General features: G+C 40.6%; 1 protein-coding gene across 4 annotated transcripts in view; it reads right to left on the bottom strand.

Moving 5' to 3' along the window:
• Positions 1-26,138, bottom strand: part of mgat5 (alpha-1,6-mannosylglycoprotein 6-beta-N-acetylglucosaminyltransferase) — an 87,701-nt gene that overhangs the window by 17,952 nt on the left and 43,611 nt on the right. For all 4 annotated transcript variants that reach the window (XM_042404737.1, XM_042404738.1, XM_042404739.1 and 1 more), the window contains 6 exons: positions 23,379-23,450; positions 21,058-21,219; positions 19,572-19,741; positions 18,588-18,722; positions 13,122-13,255; positions 5,628-5,761 (listed from right to left, as the gene is read on the bottom strand). In XM_042404737.1, coding sequence (XP_042260671.1) covers positions 5,628-5,761; positions 13,122-13,255; positions 18,588-18,722; positions 19,572-19,741; positions 21,058-21,219; positions 23,379-23,450 — 807 coding nt within the window. The remainder of the gene's footprint in view (positions 1-5,627; positions 5,762-13,121; positions 13,256-18,587; positions 18,723-19,571; positions 19,742-21,057; positions 21,220-23,378; positions 23,451-26,138) is intronic.

Raw genomic sequence — 26,138 nt, 5'->3', positions numbered from 1 at the left:
TTGCTGCTTTCGAATTGTCAACTGATGTTTTAACTGTATTCTTCGAATGAGAATTCAACTGCTTTTGGTGCTTATACTCTACATCAACCAACACTTTCACTGCTTTCATTTCTTATTCTATAATAGACTTCATCTGCTTTTAATGCACTCCAACTGACACTCAAACAAAAGACTTCTTTGTCCCATAACTTCCACTGTTGATACACATTTTATTCCTGAGCTGCCTTCAGTGTCAACACTTCAGCCGACACTTCAACTGGCATCTTCTTTCGGTTTATACATCTGAATTACTTTCAGAACCGACTCAACAACAACTGACCCACCAAGCTCAGTTTACTCCTCACACAAATGACAATTCACATCCTTTTAGTGCTTGAAGTTCAACTGAATCTTCAGCAGTTAACACTTAAATTGACACTTCAGCTTTTTTCAGCCTTTGCATCTTAACTGCCACTTCAACTTCTTTCATTATCTCATATATTTCCAGCAGGGAGCACATGTACATTTCCTTTAGAGAATGCACCCTCTTCTAGTTGTAATATACTGTAGATAAACTGGAAGCACAATATTTAACTCTACAAATTGCTGAGTTAAAAAACACCGCAGTAACAAATAAAATCTTTTGGAAACGTCTCGGGCCTAATTCAATGAAACATCCGAGACAGAAGGAGTCGATTTAATAACCGCAATAACATTTCCCACTCCAACCCACTTCTTTCCTCAAACGTCAAATTTAGGTTTCTACACTGGCACTCACGCCTGTTTAATGGCACGAGGGATTGCAACATCGGATCAGACGAGCGCAGTAAAAAAAAAAACGAAGGAAGGTTTAATGTTCGACCTGACTCGTGAAGAGAGGGGGATGAAACACACTGTTGTCTGTTTATGAGCCTGTGTGAGTATGGGATGGTTGCCCTTCCTACTCTGCATATGCCAGCTCTGTGTGTGTGTGTGTGTGTGTGTGTGTGTGTCCCTGTCAGTTTGGTGTAATTTGTCTTTCTCCACCATGTCCTCTGATGTGCTGCCAAGGGCCTGCAGCTCTGCCTCTCCGTTCATCCTACTCATTCTCACCTTTCTTCGTGTTCCCTTCTGCCTCATCAAATGCTTTCTTATTCACTGAACGCGGTAGAAATAAGGACAGTGACCCGTTTAACATAGTATAAGAATCTGGTGAGAATCAATAACTTTTATTACATCGTACCAGTTAGAAAAGAAATGTAGATATCTCAGTGCTCTTGGCGTGAAATGATGATGCAGTGCTGCGTTCTTAACAATGACCAGCTGCTTTGTATGATGTGTGTATGTATGGAAAAAGAGAGAAAGGAGAGACAAGCAGTCACTCTCAGCTCCCTCGCTTTGCCTTTCTATTCCTCCAACTGGGTTGCCATGGAAACGGCTCCCTTCGAGGTGGTCTGGCCATTTTATTTGGGCTCTTACCATCGACACTGCCTCTTCAACAACAAAATGATTACTTGCCATCCCGGGTTGTTTAATCCCCGAGATCTCTACTAGGCCTCCGGAGGTTCTGAGGAGTGCCCGGCAAAATGAGCTTTTATTTTACTGGAAATAAAACCGAAACAAGTAATCACAGGTTTAATCGCCGCAGATTTCAGGATGTGAGGGTATTTTCTGAGACAAAAAAAATGGTGCTCGATGTAGGAATGTGGCTCAAATTTCTGTATTTTTATACACAGTTCCAGTTCTTCACACTTTTGCTTTAGTAATCTGGTGTTATATCAGTATCCTCATCCTATTAAGGAATAACTCAGTGCAGGCAGATGTGTTGGTGATCGGAGCAGTCAGGTTAGCATAAATTGTGAAAGCAGGAATGACTACACACTTCATCAGTGAATAAATGCTGCTGTTTCTCAACAACCGATCCATGTTCCCAAGTTTTGTTTGCCAAATTCTAAGTGAAGCTAAGGCATTTAATCACAAAATTAGGTACGACTTCAGCCCTGGAGCGGTGAAAATCTCCCCTGTGCTTCCCAAACATCTGCACACTGTTAATTAGCTCACAGTCATTTATAATGGTAACATTTCAGCCAAATAGACCTCATCAGGCATTCATTTTTTGTCATGATACAGCGTAGCGCTGAAGAAGAAAACGTCTAAAATGAGTATCAGACACGAGAGACATGTCTGAAAAGGTTATGATCAGTGGATACATTTTCAGAACACCCGCCTCTGTACGCTGTCAGCGAGTGCAATTTTTTTGCTATCATCTCTTCAATTAAATCTCCGGAGGCCACATTTGTCCTGTCCTGCTGCCAGATTCCTGATTTCTAGTGCCAATAAGCTACATAAGCATAAAAGCTCACACACAAATACTGATTAATCCATCCGCTTTTCAAAATATTTGAAAATAGCCCAAATTTAGCAGTTTTTTTTTCAGTTGGAGATTGGACTTATGAGTGCGTCGGGCAATAAAAAAAAGTGCTTATTGAGGAAAAACACTACAACGTTTGCTGATTTTTAAAAAAAGGAAATCCGGTGAACAAAAGGTACACAGACTAGAAACCCTCCCCTGATACTAAGAGGTTAGAGGTTCAATGTCCTGCCAGAAGTTTACTTTCCCTGAGAATCTCCACCGCTTTCATGTAAAAAAAAGCTCCTAAACTGATGAGCTAATTTTGTCACGGGGGCGAAGGAAACTGCTTTGTGCTCACGAGAAACTCATTTGCACTACAAAGCATCTGGCGTGCATCTCCATAAAATGTGCGGTGAAGGCTGTTGCACCAGTGTGAAAATTGTGTGTGAATGAGAGCGCGAGTGTGTGTCTGGGTGATTACTCAGTCTGCTTCACACACCGGTTCACTTCATACACCTGTGGGATGAGCGTGACCTGAGCACTCCTGCATACTGATGAGGCAGTAGAGAGAGCTTTTCAATAGGCTGTATTATATGTGAAGACTATTACTTGTCTAACCCATATTAACCCCTCCAAAGTATGGGTGCTGAAGGAGACAACATTTAGTTTAATGAAACGTCTGTGGCTCTTCTGGCTCAGGCACTGTTTGGACCACGCATTGCCGGTTTAAATGTCTGTAATTTCTCCACACTGTTATTGTTTTATAGCCCAATAAAGTAAGAAATGTGATAAGCTGGACAACTTGCATTCGTTCTCCATTTGTTATGAACACAATGTTCAGCTTTCCTTATCTAAGTTAAAGTTTAGTTTTATTTGTTTTTTAAAAAGCCTCCTTGTGACTAGGAATGTTGTTGCACTAGCTGATTAACACAAGTGGATTTAGCTTTTGCAGTGTTAACAGAGCTGAAAATGTAATTCTGTGTATTAACCCTTCTCGAGATGTCTTCAGATCATTCATTTCACAACCCGAGTGTAATTCCATTGTGAGTTTTACCTTCATGCGAGAAATCGTTTTCTTACAGTAGGTCACGCTTTCTATTTTAAATAATGGATGTGTCATTTTGAAACGGGAACCTCTCAAATACGGAGAAAGATCGAAGGACGGCGCGATTAAAAAAAAAAAAGAAAGAGGGAGGGAAATGGAGTAAAGCCAGCTCGTTATCAGTCGGCCCCAAAATGGCCCTTTAATTAAAAGCAGGAGGTAATGAACACGCTTGGGAGTCTGATTAGCAGCTAATGCCCCTTGCTGTGTACTGATGGGCTCTCCCGTCTGCCCTTTTAAAGCTAAACTGAATGGTGCACTACAAGAAGCCACAAACCGCAGCAGCGCACCAGCTACCTCTGGATGAAAAAAAAACAAAAAACTAACACCTTGGGATTTAGAGCCTTGTAGTACGGCTTTGAAATTCAAACAGCAGAAGTGTTACTGGATATGTTTGAGATTCTGTTCATTTCTGGTTCTGTTAATATTGGCCTTATTTGAGTATCCAGACGCTAAAATACTGGCGTCAGTGGTCAGTGGATGGAGTTTGATCGTATTATTCTCTCAACAGAAACATAGCAAACTGGAATTACATCATATGGCGAATTGGAGAAATTTGATGGGTCATTTAAAGATAGAAAGATAATGCGTATTTAACTACCTACAGAAACTATATGACAATGGCAAAAATCAGTCTTAATGAATGTGGGTTATCGTTTAAATGGCACAATTATGGAGATTTCCATTCAGATTACATTAGATGTCAAATTAACCCTACACTTAAGGATAAGGATCTTCAGGAGCAGCATGATAAGGATGGAATAAATATAGTTGGTTTAAGACAAACTGTTTTTTTTTCTTAGCTCTTTGCAAGGAACTAATCTGTCTGGATTAAGGTCTGGTAGTTACAATCATCTCATTTCAAAGTAGAGAAGATGTGGTGATGGTCATCTTGGTATAAAGAAAAATATACATATGGTTCATAGGATCACCTGTTTGAACCTCGCACCGGCCAGGAAAAAATGGGCAGCGAGCGAGCAAATAAACACTCTGAATCATACTGTTTACGTCTTGTTCTAGACACTCATTTCCCATCTGCTCGAGTGGAACTCAGCAGCTGTCCTCGTCTTGGGCAGCTCCTGGGTGTGACTGTTTGCGTGTGAGACTGAGGAAGGGCGTTGCTGAAAAAAAGAGCATTCATGCTCGGCAAACCTACCCTTTGCAAATACGGCCAAAAATCATGAGCCGTTTAGCTGTATGGACGTTCAGAAAGTCAATTAGTTTGATAAAGTTAGGTAAAAGCCAAATGGGAAAGTTTGTATAGAATAGTTTTGTATGAGCTCTTTAGTCTTTTCGTTTAGGCTTATTATTCAATTCTACACATCTTCATCACACATCGTCTTGATGTGAGAAGAAATTTGCACTACAGGCATGTTACATGAAGACAATTCTCTCTTGTTGCTTCTTTTATCTTTTCGCAAAGTTACTCTGTCAGACATCTAAAGAGTCAGTTGGATCTGGAGCGACCCGTTCTGAAACATACATGGTGTCGGCTGAAAGCTCATCAAGGCGCGGGGCGGTAATCCAACCATCCATGGCGTGCCAAACAATGTGCAAATCTCTCCAAGTCTCCGAGTCGTTTTTTGTCTAGGATACAGTAATTCCTTGGTCTTGGTGCCGCAGTGCGAGCATGCATTTGAATATATTAAAAACTCCACGGAGACGGCGATAAGCTGAATTTGTGCTCCTAAACCAGACTGTTATTAAGTTTCCTGTTAAAACCCAAGGTTTTACCCAAGGTTGTTCAAAGAGTTTCACTGCGGAGCTCTCGGAGGGCTGAAAATGGGTTATCCTTGGTGTGCTGGTGTTCTTTGGCAAGCCTAGTGAAGTCTGTCACTTTCATCTTCAGAAGGAATATATATATGTATATATCTATGTGTGCATTTGTGTATGTCAGAATGTAAAGGTACAAGTCTGTGTGAATGTGTCTGTAGGTGAATGTGTACATTCAAGGGTATGTTTGCAGGTTTTTCTGCTTTCAGAAGTCAGAACTAGATCATAAAGTGTAGTGAATGTGCAGTGAAAGTAAATTTACCTTTTTCAAAAATGTCAATAACTAAATATAGTCATGTTTAATGATCCGATAAGTCTGCCTACTGGGAGCAAAAAGTCTGATCATGCTGCATTTAAGTGTCAAATTTACATGTTTGTACAGTGTGTTTGAGTAATGTCTGTGTGTGTGTGTGTGTGTGTGTGCATAAAGGATCATAGTACCTTCCAGAAGTTGTCAACCTTGCCGTAGACTAGCGACTGGTTCTGCCTCTTGATGTCATCAATGTGCTTGATGTCGCTAGCGTTGAGGTGCTGCTCCACGACAAAGCCCAGGAAACTGTTGTCTGGTGTGTGAGCTGCGGCAAGAGGAAGAAGAAGAAGAAATGATTTACATACATGCAAAAACACACACACACACACACACACACAAAACACAAATGAATGTCAGCGCTTGCCTCTGAGAGATTAAACAGGCTGGGTTACAGGCTTTCAAAGGCCTCATTTCACCTTTTATATGATGCATTCAATGTTCTTTACAGCAAGACAAAAGGAGAGAAAGAATGGGATAAAAAGAAAGAAAGAAAGAAAGAGGGGATGACAAATGACCTCAGACATAGTTAGCCGTTTTCCTCATCTTAATATATGCATCACTGAGGCAAAAACAAAAACGCCTCGAACACATCTTACACACATGTCTGCTTTTCAGAGTACATGCGCTTCACTCAGATAAAGCACATTTCAACCTCAGTGTTTAGCACAGATCATAATTCCAGAGAGAGACGGGAACAGTTGCGCAACACAGCTCCGCAAGCACTCTGGGTTTTTTTTTTTTTTTTGTTCCCTCCACTCCTTACTTGCCCAGTGATGATTGGTTACTATGGGAACCACGAGATGAACGGGTCAAGTATGGAGCCCGACGTTGGTGGCGCTTTACCTCGCTGCCATCTGCCTTCCGAAACAAACGTGAAGACAGAGATATGGAGCAGAGCAGCCAGGAATGACTGAGGCTGATGATTTAAAAATTTAAAAATGACTAGTAGAAGAAGAGTGAAAGGCAGACCCCTTCATCTGCTCTGTGAAAGCAAGCGGTGAATGAAACATCTGCGAGGGAGGTGTTTTAGGGCACATTTGTGGTTTGTGTCAAAGCCCCGAGGAGCTGCTTTGGTCAGAGTGTTTTTTTTTTTTTTAACCACAGAGGCAAATTAAGGTCAGTCAGTCAATGGAGAAGTGGAGGAATTCACTTCAGCGTAGTAAATAACACGAGGTCTACTGAGAACAATTCAGCAAAGAATCTCGACCCTGCGTGTTCATATTCAGATGTCTGCAAGCATTTAAGCAAGTCAGATTCAACTGTCGTGAATATCCTCTTGACTAACAACACCTTACGTAATAAGAGGGGACGAATCCAAACGTTCGACAGTTATCATGCAGTAGATAAAAGCAGAAATAATGACGGAGTGTTAAAGTTCAACTACGCTGCGGTAGTTTCACAAGCCAGGTTGACATGTTTTCTGTTTGAATGTGTGTGTTTCGTACGGGTGTTGGCTGGAATGTGACATTTTCTCCCACTCGACAAAATAAGCCAATGTTTGTTCACTCTCTCTTCATCTCTCCAGGCAGTTCATTTACTGGCTCTGGCTAAATATCTTTAGGCAAACATTAAAAAAAAAAAAAAAGGAGCAGAGAGCAGGAAATGTGTTATGTAGATTTAATGAGCGCACCACCAGACTGAGCAATTATTAAACAAAGAAAAAAAAAAAGTCTCATTTTTCATAAATGATTTGAAACGGGAATGAGCAGAAGTCTTTTATATCTTCTACTTATCATAATTCATATCACATTCACATAAATGGTAGTAGTGGAATGTCCTTTTTGGATACTTATGACAAGTATAAAGCACATCATATTTAATACATCAAACTGACACACTCCCCACTCAGTGTCCTGACCGGACATGTTTAGTGAGATATATGCTGATATAGTGTGCAGTACTTTCTCTAGGCGGCGTGCCAGCCGGTGAAAGTGTTACGTTATTATGCTGAAAGCTCTTCCTCACACCGCATGTGATGGCGTGTCTCTGGGCTGCAGATTTTGTGTAAATTCAAGTCTATTGTATTCAAGTGTTGTTCCTGTTCTATACGTCCCTGCATTATGATGCACAGAGGTACCTTTTACCTGCTCTGTTATGCTGTTATTTTACTGTGTGTTGTGTGTGTGTGTGTGTGACAGAGAGCACAGGAATAATACGAAGACATCACCAGCTGTGTGTGAGGCGCTCCCTGAAACACCTGTAGTCTCTGTCTAATGCTGGCTGATAAAACAATAACATTAACCAGAGATCAATAGCACTGCTGGTTAATATTAAAGGAGCACTCCACTGATTTTACATGTTTACTAGTCATCGTCGAAATGAACCCTGATGATGTCATAGTGATGTCATCAGGGTTATGCCAGCTTTGGTTTGACATTTCAACTTTTTGATGTACTACAAACTAGCGTCTAATGAAATTGCATATTGAGTTGCATTATGGGAATTGTAGGCTCCGATGTTTTTTGGAGCTTGACCCATATCAGGGCACTAAATGCGAGAATATCTCTGCAGTTTCGATTCTGTTTTTAATCTGCCTAATATGAGTCACCCGACTTTATGGAAGTGAAATACTAAATCGAGGAAGTACACCTTTAATCTTCTTCCGTCAGCCAATCATGCGCTTGTATGGAAAAGAAGTAAGAGAGGTGGGATGATAACAAAATGAAAGTGGGGAGTGACGGCTGATTTACTGTATGACAAGAACATTTAAATTATTTAATATAATAAATTAATTCTTGGTTCTATTAAGGTACATGACTAATTCTAAAAAATAAACATGTAAGAGAAATAGCATGTATTCTGATGTGTATCACTGCTTATGAAATTTGTATAATCAACCTGCATTATGTCTATTAAATAGCCGTTACTGAATCCTTGCAATACTACTAATGCTAACAGATGTTAATTAGAGAGCATGCACATGAAGTTACACACTTTGACATGACATTACTAACTGTTACATATTGCCAATTAAAGATGATGTGAATTAATTATGGATAAAAAAACAAAACAAATAATTAACATATTTCCTGCACATTATTTGACAAATACAGATGTGCCAGTACAACGTCTCAGATGATTACAAATAACTTAAATGGCAAAGAGACGGAGATGGTCCTCGGCACTGGGAGGAGGCAACATTAACACTCATGTACCAAACTAACTGTGTAAACAGGACAGGCTGTTAATTAGTGTTCGGCCCTCTTGATGCATTTGGCAACAGATGCCTCCTCTCCCACTAGAGCCGCCACTCAAAATGTCACTCAACTTGCCACAGCTTCATTCGCTATTAGCTAACAAACAGCCTGGGAGGACAGCGTTGCCGGGAAAGCAGCTGCTTTGTTGCTCTTGACAAATTTGTGAGCGTGGGGGACAAATTTGCTTTGTAAGGAAGCCTGGATTCACTCTGTCAGATTGGGAGTCAATATTGGCACAACCTGGTCGAGCTGAATGGTGGAGAGGGGTGAAGAAATGTCGGCGATTCTGTCGAGGGTGGGTTATCTTCTCTGCCAGGGTGAGAGGGACTGTTGAGGGCTTTCCTTTCAAGCAGGAGAAAACTCTCTGAATCATTGGTAGAGACTCCACTACATCATCACACAATGATACTTGCAGAAGCACATAAGACAAATGCAATCCCGAGTCACAGACTGAGGATTATGTGATTAATGCTGGCCTAACACTTGAGCATGAAGACACATTTCACAAGGAGCTAACTTCTTTACTGCTGGCCAGACAGAAAGAAAAAAACAAAAACATTTCAAACTGCAAAGATGCAGCATCAGCAGTAAGCACAGTAAAATCTCCAGTGCTTTGAAAACTCTACATCAAAGACTTTGTGGTCCTGCAACTTATCTGAGCCTGAAGCATGCAAATAAGCATCTCCACCTGAAATGTTTTCAGAAAAGCACCTTTGAGATTAGAACTGATGAGAACATGAAAGATGCGGAAAGATTTGAGCATGAGCTGAACTGAGAGTTGACCCGTTAATCAGAAAATTCAATGCATTTAATCTCAAAGTAATTCTCTATAATCAGTAGTTATTATTTCTTTAATATAAACATTATAATCTGCCACAGACCTGATGATTGAGGGTCTTTTCTATCAGCACGCTGAGCTTTCTATTCAGAATTAATATAAATGTTTGAAATGTCAAATAATGAACTGATGTTTGATTAATTAGATGTGTGAAATACAGAACCGCAACACAAATCTGAAAACATATCCACAAGGAAAATTAATAACTGAAATGATTAGTATTGGTTATTGATGATTGATAGCTAATGTCAGCTATATTTCATACAGTCTGGGGACAAAACCAAGAAATGCACCAGCTAATGATCACTTAATTTTTTAGGAAGTCATTTATTTATTCAGAAAAAAAAATTATTCAAACATGAAAAATCTATTGCGACAGAATATTAAGATGGAAACTGAGATATTAAAGGGGACTTCTACTGATTTTACGCATCAAAGTGGTTGAGTTGCATTGTGGGTAATGCAGGCAACATGTTTTGACAAGGAGGAAGAATGTGTGGGATAAAAAAAAAGATGTTATCTAAGGTTCTGTTGCGTAACTTTTTATACTTTAAACTGCTCATCATGAGTCTAACTATATGACTATATGTTAGGATTTAAGATCTCAGTGATGCTAATTGCCTACTATGTAACAAACAACCTCAATATTAGTTTAGGTCACTACACTGCCCAAGCCTTGTGAATAATTATTAAAAAAACATGCAGATAGATCAGAATAATGTCATAGTATCTGTCTCTACAGAATTTCCGACTTCACTATTAGAGTTTTCTGCACCACTTCCATTATGCTGATTCACTGCAATCAATCAGAGCAAGTGTTTAAAAAAGGGTTTCTAACGAAACAGAGATATAAAGAAAGGCTGTTTCTCCACATTCCTCAGCATTTTATTTACTTTCCAGAGAAGTGTTTATCTTATTTTCAACAGATTCTTGCTTTCGGTCTTGTAGTTCTGAAGATATTAGCTAACAAGAATACATTTTATGTGTTTCCAAGTGTTCTGAAAAGTTTGTTTGTGCTTTGGACGGCATGTACAGAAGGCGTGTTGGAGAGACAAAGTCAGAGAATAACAACGTCGGTCTATTGATCCCACACAGATGGAGAAAAACTTAAGTAAGTGGGTGTTCCAGTGACATTATCAATCAAAGCTTTACAGGCTCGATCTGCCTGGCGGGTCTCAGGGTCAATTACGTATTTGGCAATGTCTCAAAGATAAATACTATCTGCTGCTACTCAGCGGCAGGGATACACAACGGAGAAACATACAGAGGCAGACGCTATGGTATATGTTAAATGATCAACCTAACAGACTGCACAAGGAAGCCACTATTTCCTTAACACCTTTCAGTGCATTTACAAGTAAAATGCTTATTATCGGCTTTCTGCAGTAACCTTTTCTTCTTATTTCTTCCTGTGAAGCAGTACAACGGCCTGATTAATTATGACAAGAGAAACCTGGTAAACAAAGCTGATTTCCTGCCATGTATATACTTCACTTGGTTTCTAAATGGGTTTCTGAAAGAGAGAAAGTGCATGTCAAAGACCTCAGTTCGGGAAAGTTTCTGTGTGACGGCATTGCAGATGGATTAAAAGGATCATTATTCATAGTCATCCTTGTTTCCAAAATAATTGGATAAAAAGTCTGGAGTCGGTTTAGTTCACTTCAGGTTTATGTAACATAGCGAAAAGGCCTCTGTAACAAACTCGTTTTTAAGCTGATGAAGTGTGTAGTAAATGAATTACAGGAGTTGAATCCCTACATGTCACTCTGTCCTACAGTAAAGGTTAACTATGTTATATTTGTAAGTGTTCAGCTCTCCTGATTATAAATGACTTGTGCTATGAAAGAGAGCCAACTAAACAAAGTCACGCAGCCCATTCAAACACAAATTGCACACCAGAAAACACTCCCTGCTAGCCCGACTGTGGCCTGAATGAATGAGATTAATGAGGTCAATTTGGCCTTGTCTTGTCTTATTGGCCACAGGCCACAGACACCCAGTTCCCCCCAACCAATGATTTATGGAGCACTGCCTAATCGTAACAAATGGACCAATCCAAATCTAGAATAAATTACCTGCTACGATCTGATTTGTCCATTGTTACGTCTATATTCAATAAGTGATTAGAAATGCAATTTAAAGACCGAAGGGTCCAAATATTATATTTCATATAGGAGCGTTTCTGTTGTGTGAACTCTCTGTCTAAAACAAATCTATGTCTGCCACACCTTGGCGACAATATTTGCGAATAGTATTAAAACACTATATATTTCTTCATGCTTGCAGGACCACACAGGTGGGGTTAACATGCCTCCAGATCATTGTAGAGTTCAACCATCACTAAATATGTCCTAAAAAAGCAAACTCCACCCGTTGTGAAACTAAGCTAACAGATACACCTGCTAAAAACTACATACTTGTTCAATGTGCAAATATTATTTGATCATGGTTTGATAGCAAGACATTTGTCAAAGCAAGTTTATCATCCATGGAGGAGTAAATGTGAAATACTGTTTAGTTTGCATGGTACGTATACTTCTCTTTAGCCTCAGGGCAAGGTGTCATGCAACACAAAGCAGAAAGGGAAAAAAAAACAACCTCAAACTCTTTCTCGTCTCTCGTGCTTGGAAGTGATGCCATTCTGTGGTTTTAACACGCTGCCAAACCACTGTGCACTTGTTTCACCAGCGATATCATCTAACCTAGCGACTCTTAACTGGATTTCGTGTAAAGGCCTCAGTGTGTTATGAGAAAGACGTACCCTATTCAGCTCACAAAGGGCCTATTCAGGTGCCATGGTATTCTGGAGAGCTCCGGGCCTCACCTCGCAAACGGGGGACTGCAGGGGTAACATTTCACTTTCTCTTAGCCATGGGGAAAAGGTCAGTACCCCTGGGGGACCGGCTCCCTTCTCTCCTCTGCTGCTCCACGGCGACTCATCCACCACAGTAGTTACAGAGTGATCTCTCAGCAGGAGTGATGCACGCACATGCAGAGCAATAAAGCCGTCCCACATTCGTAATAAGTAGTAAAAATGGAGAGCTGAGTTCCAACCTCGTACTCTGCTTTAATCTGCTTGATGACATTCCATTAGTTCGCACTGTGCTGATTTTCACAGCGTCTTATGTGCCTCGTTTCCAACCAAAACATCCCATTCATAGGAAAAAAATTGGATTGGAACTGTGGACGTAGGAAATAGCCTGTGGTGCAATGAACATGATTTATACTGAAAGTAGCTTTGTGTGGCACCATCACTTCATTTAAATAACAGTGTGGGGAACTTGGTGAGGTGATGAAATCTGCGAGAATGATGTGGTGAAGAAGCTCGGTGTCATGCTTAACCGTCCTGCACGAGATGCTTGAAGAACTTTGTATATTTGTCATGACAGTCTGTTGACTTAAATCAACCAGCGGATTTCTCTGTGCTTTTTTTATTACATAAACGGGGCTTTTGAAATCCTGCACGCACACTATAATTAAGCCAAATGCTCTTTTTTTTTAAAAAAACTACTCAGAGCTAAAGCTTACTGGTCCTATAGTGATAGTTGAGAGAAGCGGCTTTACAGCGTGTTGGCGTTTTGCCGACTTACGGAACATGGTGTTGAACTGCTGCGGGTTGAGGTTCCACTTCCCCCAGGGCGTCTTGTGACCCTTGGACTGGGCGTAGTGGGCGTGGTTGAACTCTGGTTCCGTCCCGAACGAATCCAGCACCCGTAACATGCACCTGTGATGTCACACAAAGACATGTTTTAATGACTGCTGCCATGCCAGACGCATATCTGATAAGTTGCTTAACATTAACATCATGACAAGTCAACTCCATACATATAGAGTATAAACCACTACACACAGTAAAAACAAGAAATAAGCCAATGGTTACATCATTTTAATCTAAACCACACTAGTTACCCACAAGACCTAGAAAATGAACTAACCGAGATAGCTAATACTGTAGGAAAGTTATCTAACATAGACTCATATGATGAGTGATTTTGAAGATTTGCGTGTTATTTGTGTTCATTTGCTCAACTGAGAAACAGGATGTTATGTTGGTATTGATGAACAAGATATACTTTGTCAGTGATGCAAGTTACAGGAAATAGAAAGTGAAATCCATTTTTTTGTGTTCTATGGTCCTTTATATCATGATTTAAGACATAATGCAGTAAAGCTAAAAAAGATGGACTTTTACTGTTGTTGGACAATGCAACTGTGTTTCTATTCTGTTGTGTTTCTGTGTAAAACATGTTTTACTTTCTTTTCTTTTGGTTCAGAATCATGTACAGTCTGTGTTATGCAGCAATTATTTGTTTTTAATTGGAACATGAATGTCAACTGCCTGCAGTCTGTATTTTATGTTGTATTACTGCCATGTGATCCCATGTGGGATGTACCTTTTTTTTTTTTTTCTTTTAATCATTCATTCATATGCTAATGCTAACATTTCATATGCAGTGGCGTATAAAAAATGAATGTCTTTTATTAGAGTCTTCAGAACGCTCCATTCAGGAACATGAAACCGCCAACAGAAAGCCTCCATCTTCAGACTGAGACGTAGTGAAAAGCCCGTCCTGTGGAGGTGTGAGACTGTGAATGAACATCATGGCTGACTCAAAGGTCACTGTGCAGGATTAATTAGAGCACAACCAGAAGAGGGGGTGGTATATGCTGAGAATCACTTCCTTATGACCTTTAACTCCACGCTCTGCATTTCACTAACTCGCTCGCCGTTACTCACTTCTTTTCTCTCAGATGCTGGTGTGATTTTCTGTCCCTTGCCATCTCTATATATATATATATTTTTTTTTCCATGTTAGGCACTGACATTTTTCAGCTTAAGGAGTGAAATATCTAGCAACTGTGGATGTTGCAAAGGGCTGATGAAAGAAAGGAAAGAGCTGTCTCAACTCTTTCTAACTAAAGCACTGAGGCTGTTGAGTTGGCTATAAACCGCTAAATCTGTCTTCTCCTCTCATGCTATTATTCACATTTTTTTCCTCCTTCTTTCTCCTACAAACATAGTCTGTCTCCTTGTTTCTCACTTGTTTCGATTGCAACAAAAATCATAAAATAATGAGCCTGCTTTATTGGCCATCTTGTGCCTGATAACAGAACTTTCTTCCAGGTAAATAAACTTATGCGATTCCCAGCTTGGGTCAAGGCGTTAATCATTGTGATAAGAAGAAGCCAGGTGTAAACAGACATGGATGCCAAGTATATACACATACAGCTGTACGCACACACACACACACACACACAAGTCCCTCTCTCTTAGCGATTGTCTCTCCGTTCAGGCAGATGCTGCGCAGCTGGCTGTGTGAACTGTGAAAGGCCCTTGGAGAGCGAAAGAGCTGGGAAACACATTCACCAAGAGGAAACTTTAGACTGAAACGAGAACAACAACAACAACATCGACGGCGTGCCCACATGCCAGCTCCGCTCGCGTCGGAGAAAAACAACCCTCGTCTGTCCCCGGTAAATATCCTCAAGAGGAGGGGAAGTGCTGCCGGAGCCGTGACGTGATGTAAGCTGCGGGCGAGGCTTTCGGTATATATATAGCGAGTGCGGCGAGTTGACAGTTGGGCGTCATAATGTGGCAGGAGTGTAGCTCAACAAGTATGCACTTACTGCAATATAACAAACACGCCGGGCTGAGTGAAGATGAGTTGTTTTTCAGAGTAACAGTTTCATTCGGCTGTAATGTAATCTACCTGTGAAGTGATCCCAAATGGATAATGACCGTTGTAAATAATAGCTTCCTCTCTCTCGCCTCGATTATCTCCCGACGCGCTATCAGAAAATATAAAACGGTCCCGTAAGGATCATTCAGAAACAGTAATATCAGAAGGGAATATTTTTTTTATCTCATATGAATCTACCTGAGGATCTGTTTCATGTTTTCAAACCCCCGAGGCTAAACATAACAGCTCGATGATGACATATGAGTCTGTCTTATAAAAGTATTTATAAATGACTGCCTAAATGACTAAATTACTGCCCAACATCAGGCTTCGGTTATAAAAAAGCTTCACAAGGACATTATGGAGCTGGGAAAGATATAATGAAATATGTTATGAATTACTTTACTGGAGCTGCCATCCAGCTAATAACATCTGGCTATTTTCACTTACTTTTAGATTACATCGCTTCATCGGGGACTATAAATATTCCCCTTTTATTGACAATGTGTTCTACTCTGCAGACTTTAACCTGCGAAACTATTATCAAGCAATAAATGAACACCTATAAAACAATTGACGAGCTCACAATCTGCATCCTTCTCCTGTTTAAACATGTTAATATAGTCAACTGAGCGACTAGGCCACAATTAGGCACAGCAGGTCTGTCAAGCGTTGAGTTTCTTAGCATGTGAACGGGGCTCTAGGAATGATAAACAGCATTTAAGAGGTTTGGAGGTGAGCGTCTTCTTTCTAAAAAAGGAGAAAAGTCCAAGAGCAGGAGTCGAGGAGGAATGATTAACCATGTGTTTGTCTGCTTTCAAGCAAACGCTGCAGAAATGAGCACGGCTGTCTAACTAGTTAGCTACAGTGGTGACCCAGCATTATCCAAAGGCTAAGAGATGGCATGTCATAACTACATTATTCTGTAGTGTTCAGGTTATGTAAGAAGTGCTGTTTAGGATGGACGCATGCGCCGTGTTAGCCGCTCTGTCCTGCCTTGTAATGATTTGAAGATTATGTGAAATGACTCCTTTTCTCTCCTTAAATTTAACCTTTAGTGTTTTTGTTCAATTAACTAATTACTTGGAACTTCTGTCTATAGTAAAAATCTAAATGTTGCATTAGAGAAATCATTTTTTCCTTAGAATATTGTACTAACTAACTCTACACTGCACATTCGCACAGCACTGAGTTAAAAAGATATCATATATGTAAGCGCGTATTTAAGAGCCTTTTGCAAGTGTTTCATTTTCTAGTGAGCTAATGTTAGTTAGCCAGCAAGCTAGAGCTCAGAGAATCTGACTGAATCTTCTTTTGGCCTCTTGTGTCTGAAATGACTGTTTCAAAAATGACCACAGATTTTAAGTGGTGACTCTGCCGCTGTAATGACTATAAAATGTGCCGTGCTTGATCAGGAAGCTTACCGGGCATAGCAGCGGTGACTAACATGCTTATTATAACAATTTCCTGCCAAAACTGTGTGATCTTTTAGATTTGAACCTTTTATGATCTGAAATTCACACTTCGCTTGCAAAGCATAGAGACAGTGCTGTGTCAAAACAAAGTGAGGAAGTGACAAATGGAAATAAAAGCCAGGAGAGATAAAGAGAGAGAGCCAGAGAGAGAGAGAGATACTGGGAGGAGGAAGAGGCAAAATGATGAACTCAATCTTATGGTACATCATGCAACTGATGACTAACTCTTCATTTGTCTGTTTTCATTTCTGCATTAAACAATCATCATCAATTAAGTTTTGGATGAAAGGATGAAATGAAATGGAACAACAGGGCAACATTGGCTCCAGTTTATAGCCTGGAAACAATAGAGTATACCCACATCCTTCTGGAATAGAATGAAACACAGTGATACAGTACTGAGAGACTGGGGCAATAAAAAAAAAACCCCACATTCATCATAAACAGAAACTTCACAGAGTTTTAGGTGTTTTTCCTTAAACACAAAAAAATAAACCAGACAAAAAGGGAACAAAAATGACTCAGTTTAGTGTTTAGTGTGCAAAATTTTTTTTAGGGTGTAGGTGTTCTTTCACAAAGCACCTTGAAAGTGAACAGTGACTTTAAGTGATCTGGCATAAGTGCTCCATAATGCTTGGAAGAAATAATGCAGAAAACAGCATCTGGACCTTACAATACGCCTGAGGCTGAATCAATTTCCTCAGGACACAAAGGGAGCGGATACAGTTTAAGGTGTTATGTCGCAGACAAACAAAACCTGGTGACAAGCAGGAGGAACCACGAGGGCCATTAGTGCCCCCAGACTTATTGTTCCTTTTCTTTTCCTGTCAGTCAGAGCAGATGAGAGCTTTTTTCAAACCAAACCGGGAAGGCCTCATCTACGGTTCTCAGCGGAGCAATTGGTGAGCCAGAAAAGACTCGGTGGGTCAAAAACATCACGAACGACAGACGCTACTTCAGTCTTTTAGGAAATTGCGGTAATGTATGAGCAGTAAATAGACTCATTGTCCCACCAAGTGCCAGACAACAGCGAGACTCAACTCGATGCCCTTTGCACATGAGAGAAGCTGTTAAAACCAGTTAGCAGCCACTGCACGATGATAGAGAACTATACAAATTACTGAATCCACTGACTGATGATATGAAGAAACTCAAACAAGAAGTTACAATTCTTTTGAGCATGACTGTTAACAACCAACAGCTCAAGCTGAGCTGTGAAATAGTCGCTTGTATAAAACTGGGAAGCTGCCCAGTGTGAAAATGTGTAACTGAACAAACGTGCAGCAGGGTTTTTTTTTTTTTTTGAAAGAGATTGTGCACGCTCAGCTAAAGAAGAAACTAAATTAAATTACAGCAGCCATTAATCGCACATTGTGTTGATTCTTCAAAGTCTTCAACTGTCTAGCAGCAAGTGCTTTTGTTCCTAATCAAATCACATCCTTGAGACAATTTAACTTAAACATCTCTGTTCTTGTTTTGGCATTGAAGGAGCGATATGCTGCTTGCCAACTATTTTGCAATTGAAGATTGTTCTATATAAATGTATTAAAAACTTTCAAATTTAAAGTATTTTTCATTCATATTAAATATTCATGCAACAAAGTTAAAGTTAGGAAAAAGTTGAACAGTTAATAACTGAGCTAATCTGCTTCATCGGGACTGTGTGGGTGTGCATTGATCAGATATGAGTGACAGTGTCTGAGCAACATGAGTTAACATCTCGCCCACTTCAAACCAGTGAGAACACAAACAAAAACACAAATCTGTCACGGAACACAACCAAAACTGTTCTAACTTTGGCAGAAAGTTGTGTGTTCATGTAGGATCACATTGATAATAGTAAGACAATTGGTTTTCAGGGCCTTTAAATGTAAAATATATAAAATATATATGTACTTACTGGTAGTGGACCCAGGAAGGTCCCAACGTCTTCTTAAACTGGGTAAGACCCACGATGTCAATGTAGATGAGCTCAACCACCTTGTCACCCTGAGTGGGGCAACTGGACTTGTTGCCCATTACCTTGCGCATGATCCTGGAGAGAAATTAATTGGAATTAAAATAATTTTTAAATCAATTAAATCTATGATATGATATGTCAGAAAGGCATTCGCCATGTTTGTCACTGTTAGCTATTTGTTTCCTATTAAAAAGCCAGTGGTTCAAGCTCTACAGAGCAGTAGCTGTTGGATATTGGCTCGACATGACTCATATTGTCGACATAATGGTGAAAATATCATCTTGCTGAGAGTAACTTTTGGTAAATCTCTCCTTCTGTTAAAAGAGCAGGAAGATGAGCTTTGGGGAGGTTATTCTGTTTACTGTAATAGTGCATGAAACCTTTACACTTTTGGATGATAAATACTTACAGCCAAAACCTCACAGCAAAAAATTCCCAAGTTCAAGTTTAAGTTTAAGAGGCTTTTATATAATTTGTGTTGATGTTAAAACTAAACCCCAGCCATGAGAACTGAACATTAAGAATGTAAAAACAGCCTGCCTTACTGAGAAAAGGGTTCAGCGGAAGGTGAAATTGTCAGCATGAGTCAGTGCATCAGTTTGAGTTTTTAGGAAACAGTCTACAATGGACCATGGGTTTATGTTACCTTGGAAAGCCACTGACAAATATCATAGACATATGGCATGTGAGTTACATTTGTTTAACCCTTAGTCAAATAACCTTAAGCAAATACCGGGGAAGTTGTTGGTTTACCTACAGAGTTGGAACAATGGTGGGAAACAAAAGCTGCTTCTTTCACTTCTGGCACTAAAGTAGGGTTGCATTTGGCTAATACAGAACCAGTGACTGAAAAAACCCAGTACAAGTTGTCCATTTAGGGTGAATTTTAGACATGATATGATACTTAATATGTATGGTACTAACTCTTTGAGCTCAGCCAGGGAGGCCGAGATGCGGACGTCGTGGCCCAGCAGGTACAAGGTGGTAATGAGATCACTCCACTGGACCAGCTCGCCCAGTGGGCCCCCGCTGAAGGCGTTTTCTGCTATCTTGAAACCCGACTCCTTGGTCAGCAGGCCCAAGTGCACCAGGATCTGATGGAAGGGGGCGAAAAAGTAGGGAATAAAAATCAGTGACACTTACAAGTCACCCATTTGAAAGCTGAAAGACATCAGTGAAATCAGAGGGTTGGCTTTACTTTTCTAGTCAGATTGATGTAGAAAAAGAGGTAGAATGTGAAAAACGTCTATAGAATAGAAGTGGAAAAATAACACCCTGCTGGTTCCCATTTGAAAAGATTTAAATAGGGAGGGTAAAAAGCCTTTTTTATCCTAGCAGGGGACTGTGAAGGCAGTTTCATGTATGCTGACAGGTGCATGGTGCACATGCTGAGAAAAACACATGCGACTAAAGTCAAGTATGAACACACAAACACACGCACGCTTCGGGGTGGTTTTCGGTCGCCGGGGGGGAACGCGGTGTTCCACAGCAGGGGTAGAAAGTAATAGCGGGCTTTGTTAGAAGTGACCGACGCATTTTTCATCGTTGACAGCCAGCCCCAGTCCCAGAGCACACTATTCAAGGATTAATATGTGCGGATTAATATCCAAAAGAGATTAGTGGCTGAAATAAAGAACTGGCTTTGAAAGTATCTGTGCTAAGAGAGTGAAATGAGAGAGAAAAATGCTCTTTGTTTAATTATAGATTGAATAGATTCAACTGAGAGGGGATGCTGCTTTGCATCAGCACCAAAGTATCATGGGAATGTGATGTGAATTATTCACAAGGCCAGTGGAAAGTGTGGAGTACATTATTCAGTGCTGGGAGCTGCTACCAGCTTGGGACACAATGAAATTCCTAAGTCCCCTCAGTCCTTCCCCAACACCATCTTTTCCCTGAGCTAAAGTGGGGCGGTCCACAAGTGTGAAGTGTGTGTGTGTACAGAGTGGTTTGTGTGGTTTTCAGAAAGTTATTCTAAGAAGTTCTTTCTTGTCATTTTTAGGACGACAAATGGCAAAAAATCACAGGAGTTGCATTTTTCAAAATAAGTTATCCGTTTTTGAACTCATTCTGCCTGCTTGCACCTGTTAGTGTGTGTGATATATTAACTGGTTCCTACTTCGCTTAGATCCTGTTCACAAAAGCTTATAATTCATTGCTCTGAACACTGTGTCTGGGAGGAATTTACTGAAAAAAAAAAGCTTGGGCGTAGAGGAAGTGACACATTTAATGTTTTAGCCAGCTGTGTAACTGTGTTACGCCAAAAGAGCAACACACACTTTATCAACACAAAACCCCCCCAAAAAAAGAGAAAAACAACTCTAGACGCATTAATTGTGTTGACCGCCAAAAATGTAAACAAAACGCCACCCCAAAGCATCTAATACAGTAGAATATTCCTTCCCCTGACCTTCTTCCTGCGACGCTTGGCCAGATTCTGCTTGGCAGCCAGCGAGCGGATGGCGCTGACCCACGGCTCAGCCATGCGTTTGATCCTCAGCATCATCCAACGGAACTCCTCCCGCTGTGACATCACTCGGTAGAGCTCCTCGAAACTGGTGCGGATCTCCGCCTGCGAGCAAACACACACACACACACACACACACACACACGAAAGAGACAACATTATGTTCAGTTGATCTCTTTGCCTGTTGTATCGTCTTACCTACTTGTGTTTGTTTCAAGCTCTTTTATTGGTTTTTTCTGTTGCTGTCGTAACGTAATCCCGAGGAGATCTTTAAAATTTTATGTGATCTGATTCAAAATTTCAATATTTACTACAGCGATTTCCAAATTGCTGTTTTCTTGGAGGGAAACCCTTCAATAAGAGCTGAGCTTCTGAAGCTAAGTCAAAGCCAAACAACAAATGCTTAAGGGAGAATCCAAACTGCCTAAATCTTATATTCTTATATTTTAAATGGATGAATGTAGGCTGTAATGTGTCTTATTTGTCCGGGAAATCTCTCTATAATCATTCTTCTTGGAATTCAAGTGATTCTGTTGAAGTGACAATAACCATCATAAACTGTGAGAGATATTTACAGAAAAAAAATCTGCCATTGTAGCGACAATGTATGACTCACTACTCTCCTGAGAGCAAGATCTCAAAGAAACCTTAGTATAAATCTTTAGAGTGAAAACTGTGAAAGAAATATCCTGAATTCAGACTGTATTTATGGTGACAGGAACAACAAATACTGAAGCCGTCTGAGTGCCAAGACCTCCGTTGTTTACGAGCAAAAAAAAGGAGTGAATGCTTCGGTCCAACCTTTAATAGCTGATTTATGAGAAGAAAGAGAGGAGAGAGGAGAAGAAAAGGGAAAGGAGAAAGAAGAGATGATGTCTCTATATTTATGAACTGAGATGTGGATGAAAACAAAACCCTGCCCTTCCTGTGTTGTAAGAGAGGCGTCTGACTGCGAGTGAAAGTCATGTAATACGGAATATGGAAATAAAACTGAGGTCACAGCCGGCCACATTCACAGAATTTGATTAATCAATAAAACACACTGCGGTATAATAAAACTGCCTCATCTGACTTATAAGGTGAACATATTAAGACTTCTCATTGCTGTTAATGTTCTTAGACTTTTCAAGGACTTGCGGACGGACTGAAGTGAAAGAAAGAAGAGCGGTGAGTGAGAAAGAGGCAGAGAAACCACAGTGTCATTACCAGCTGCTAAGGTGGCTGAAACAAGGCTGTTGCAGGGCATTAGCATCCCTCATCGCGACAGGAAATCACTTCAGCGGACTGAACCTATTAAAATCTGGGCCTGAATTAAAATCTCCAAAGCCTGTCAAATGGCATCTCCCCCACCGCAGAGGGCTCAGTGCAGTTGATGCATCCAGAGAGGGGATGAAGAGTGCTTAATATTGATTCACCCGCAGCAGAGGGATAGAGGGGTGAGTGGGGTGGTGGTGGTGGTGGTGGTGGGGGTGTGTTTTCAAGCGCTGATACTGTGGACTATGCACAAGCCTGTAGGCCCAGAGAAGCGCTCTTAGTGGGATTTGAGTGAGCTGCCGCATTGGCAGGGATAGAAGATCATTATTCCAGATTTGTCTCAAGATCCCATCACTCCAGCTTTGGGTCTATGAGAGCTGCTCCGCTCTTTTATGCTGTCGAGGCATGTTGACACTTCGGATCAGGCCCGCTTGTTCATTTGCTGCCTCCCTTTTTAAACGGCGGTGGAAATTACCTCTTATGCTTTACTCCCATTTCGATACAACTAGCCCTTTCAAACAATTATATGCTACCAACTCATATACTTGCTTGAAATGTAATATTCCATAAAATGGCTTTGAGGGTGTCACAACATTACAGAAGATGATGATGGAGTGGGAATTAACGTCAAGAGGGACTTGGTTTAAAAATGTATGCTAATGGAAAACTCTCTGTCATAAAGTCTGAAGTTGTCACACACACACACACACACACATATGCAAGCTTCTTTGATATTAATACATTCAAGCCACTTGGACCACAGCCATGACACTTTGGGGAGAGTAATCTGACACCCCAAATACATACCAGTGACCGTTTTTTTTCCCCCCCTGCAAGCGACTGCAAGGAGATCCGAACAAGCCCGCTTTTGTAACAATACAGATATGTGTTTGTGCAGTGCAGCAGTGCGAAGAGACCATTAGCTGTCTTGTGATGAGAGCCCTCAAACGGCTCATCTTGAAAGAGCAGTTAAAGTAGTTGTAGTGTGTTTTTTTTTTTTTTTTCCTTACCTGTCCCCTCCTGTCTATTTCCTCATTTATGGTCTTTAACCTCCAGGGCAGACGAGGACACCAGTTCTCCACCTATTGAACCAAACAAAAACACAGATTTAGAGCACTAGAGACTGATATTATTACCTTTTATTAACTCTTAAGCAGCACTCACATACAAGCACAACAAATGGGCAAACACACACAAACAAATATCAGCTAATGCATGGTTCAAAGTGAGGCTTTGTTAGAATTATAGCCCGGAGGGTGAAATTTGACTGTAATTTTTGAATTAGGCGGGTTATTTACTGAGACTAAAGATGTAAATGAACCCAGCTGCAGCTATCTGATTTGCATAAAGTGCAGCTAAATAAGATCTAATGCAGGACTGTTTTGACGCTGTTTAACTCGGAAGAACTTGAAAAATAACATGAAGAGAAGACGCTTATGGGAGTGCAAGCGTGTATTCATCCTGCAAGAAAAAGCTGAGGAAAGAAATAGTCTGATGTTTGTATGAAAAATCACTTTAAAGAGATTTTTGGTAAACCTCTTTCTAGATTATTCCAGTAAACATAAAATAAAATACTATAACACTAGAATCACTGGACTGGAGATGCTATAAACTATTAAGTCAGTAAAAATACAAAACATATTTAAGCAGGAGGAACCTGAGGGAAACAGGAAGCTAACAATAACTGTCACACTGCTGCTCTTTTGTCTTGTGCTGTGGTGCGGAGCAGCTACTTTCAAGTAACTTATTTATAAAAGATGTGTTTCGTCTCAAGTTATCTATGTGAATTTGACCAATGGACAGTGTGCGCAGTCTTCGTTTATTCGCCCCAAACTGTGAACGAGCTGAAAAGGTGTGACGCACTAATACACAGAGGAGAGGTCATTAATTGTATCATTCGTTTGATGACTGGCCCATCTCTCTGCGATTACATCTGATGTAAATTGTACGCCTCTCTTCCTCAACTTCCACTTCTCTGTCTCAGCATTTCCTTCCTCTTGTATCAAGCATGAGTGGCATAGCAAAGATTATGGGGAAGTGTGGGTGCATATGTGATTTGTTGCCTATCTCACAAAGAGAGACGAGACAAGGAGGAGGAAGGGGTGTGTGTTTACCGCAACTCTCATATATGCGCACACACCATGCTAGCGGAGCCCTGACCTTCTACCGCTGACATCCATCATGATATGCTGCCCTCTCTGGTTTGCCCCTTTGCAAGGTTAATGCGCTGGTTGACAAGTATTAATTATACATGGCGTAGGGTTCGTATATGAGCGTCTGTGTGCGAGCCGTGATGGATTCAGCTCTTTCTACATGGAAATGCATGCATACTGCCATGGCAACCGTGAGATCACATGACCGTGAGTGGAGGCTGAGGGCTGTTACTCTTTACTGTTTGTTTCCTGTAAAGTCTTTCTGTTTCATAAGCACTGAATAGAGACGAACGGAGAGCAAGAGAGACGAGGTATTTCTCCTCCTAATGGATTTTGCTGTTGTCCATCTCACTTTCTATTTCTATATAGAACAGGCCAGGCTCTCTGTGTTCTTTCTTAGTTCACTGCAATGCTTTCAGCACATATACAATATTCATAACAGGTTGGTGACCTTTCCAGAAAAAAGTTAGCACTGAAATCTTACTTTTCTTTTAAAAATATTCTGCCATTATTAGCTATGTTTACAACAAACAAAAAAGACAACTAACGCATGATGGAAGAAGTTATTGAGACGGACATTTTTCGTTTGGAGGAGAGAGTGAACGCGTGGCACACTGAAGAATCAAATAGAATAATAATCACGGCTATGATCTACAAAAGGATCTTTGAAATGATGAATCGCAGTCGAGTCTTATGGGAAGCAGAGCTGTTTTCAGGATCTGAGAACACGAGTGTTTAAAGTGTGCAAAAGCATTTATCATCAGATTGAATTTTAGTTTAGTTTAACTAGAATTAACAGCGAGATTATGTGAGTCACTAGAAATGAATATCTGGCCGTTGTTGACTGGTCTGGCAAAGACAAATCAAGCTAAATTAGAAGTCTCGAAGTGTTTCTTGAAGAAACACAGGCTTTTACAGAGCCTTGTGTAAGTGTTCACCCCCCTTGAACTTTTCCACATTTTGCAGTGTTGCAACCTGGAGTTCAAATTGATTTTATTGGGCTTTTTACCATTTGGTTAACACAACATGCATAGCACACTGAAGGTGCAAAATACTTTTTATTGTGAGACAAACAATAATTAAGACAAAGAAGCATACATCTACTGGATGCAGAAATTCACCCCCCGCTGAGGCAATACTTGGTAGGACCACCTTTCTCTGCAATTACAAGTCTTTTGGGGTATGTCTCTACCAGCTTTGGACATCTAGAGATTGCAATTTTTGCCCATTCTTCTTGGCAAAATAGCTCAAGCTCAGTCAAATTGGATGGAGACCATCTGTGAACAGTGATTTTCAAGTCTTTCAAGCCACAGATTCTCATTTGGATTGAGGTCTCGGTTTTTCTAAGACATTAACATTCTTTGCCTTAAACCATTCCAGTGCAGTTCTGGCTGTAGGGTCATTGTCCTGCTGGGAGGTGAAACTCTGCCCCATTTCAAAGTCTCTTGCAGACTGAAACAGGTTTTCTTCAAGTATTGCCCTGTACTTGGCTCCATCCATCTTGCCCTCAGTCCTGGCCAGTTTCCCAGTAACTGCTGATGAAAAGCATCCACACAGGATGATGCTGCCACCATCGTGTTTCACTGTGCAGATGGTGAGCTCAGGGTGATGTGTAGC

Source organism: Thunnus maccoyii, chromosome 24 (assembly GCF_910596095.1).
Source record: "Thunnus maccoyii chromosome 24, fThuMac1.1, whole genome shotgun sequence".
NCBI classification, from domain to species: domain Eukaryota; kingdom Metazoa; phylum Chordata; class Actinopteri; order Scombriformes; family Scombridae; genus Thunnus; species Thunnus maccoyii.
The sequence above is the reverse complement of the archived record's forward strand: the minus strand, read 5'-3'. Positions and strand labels throughout refer to the sequence as shown.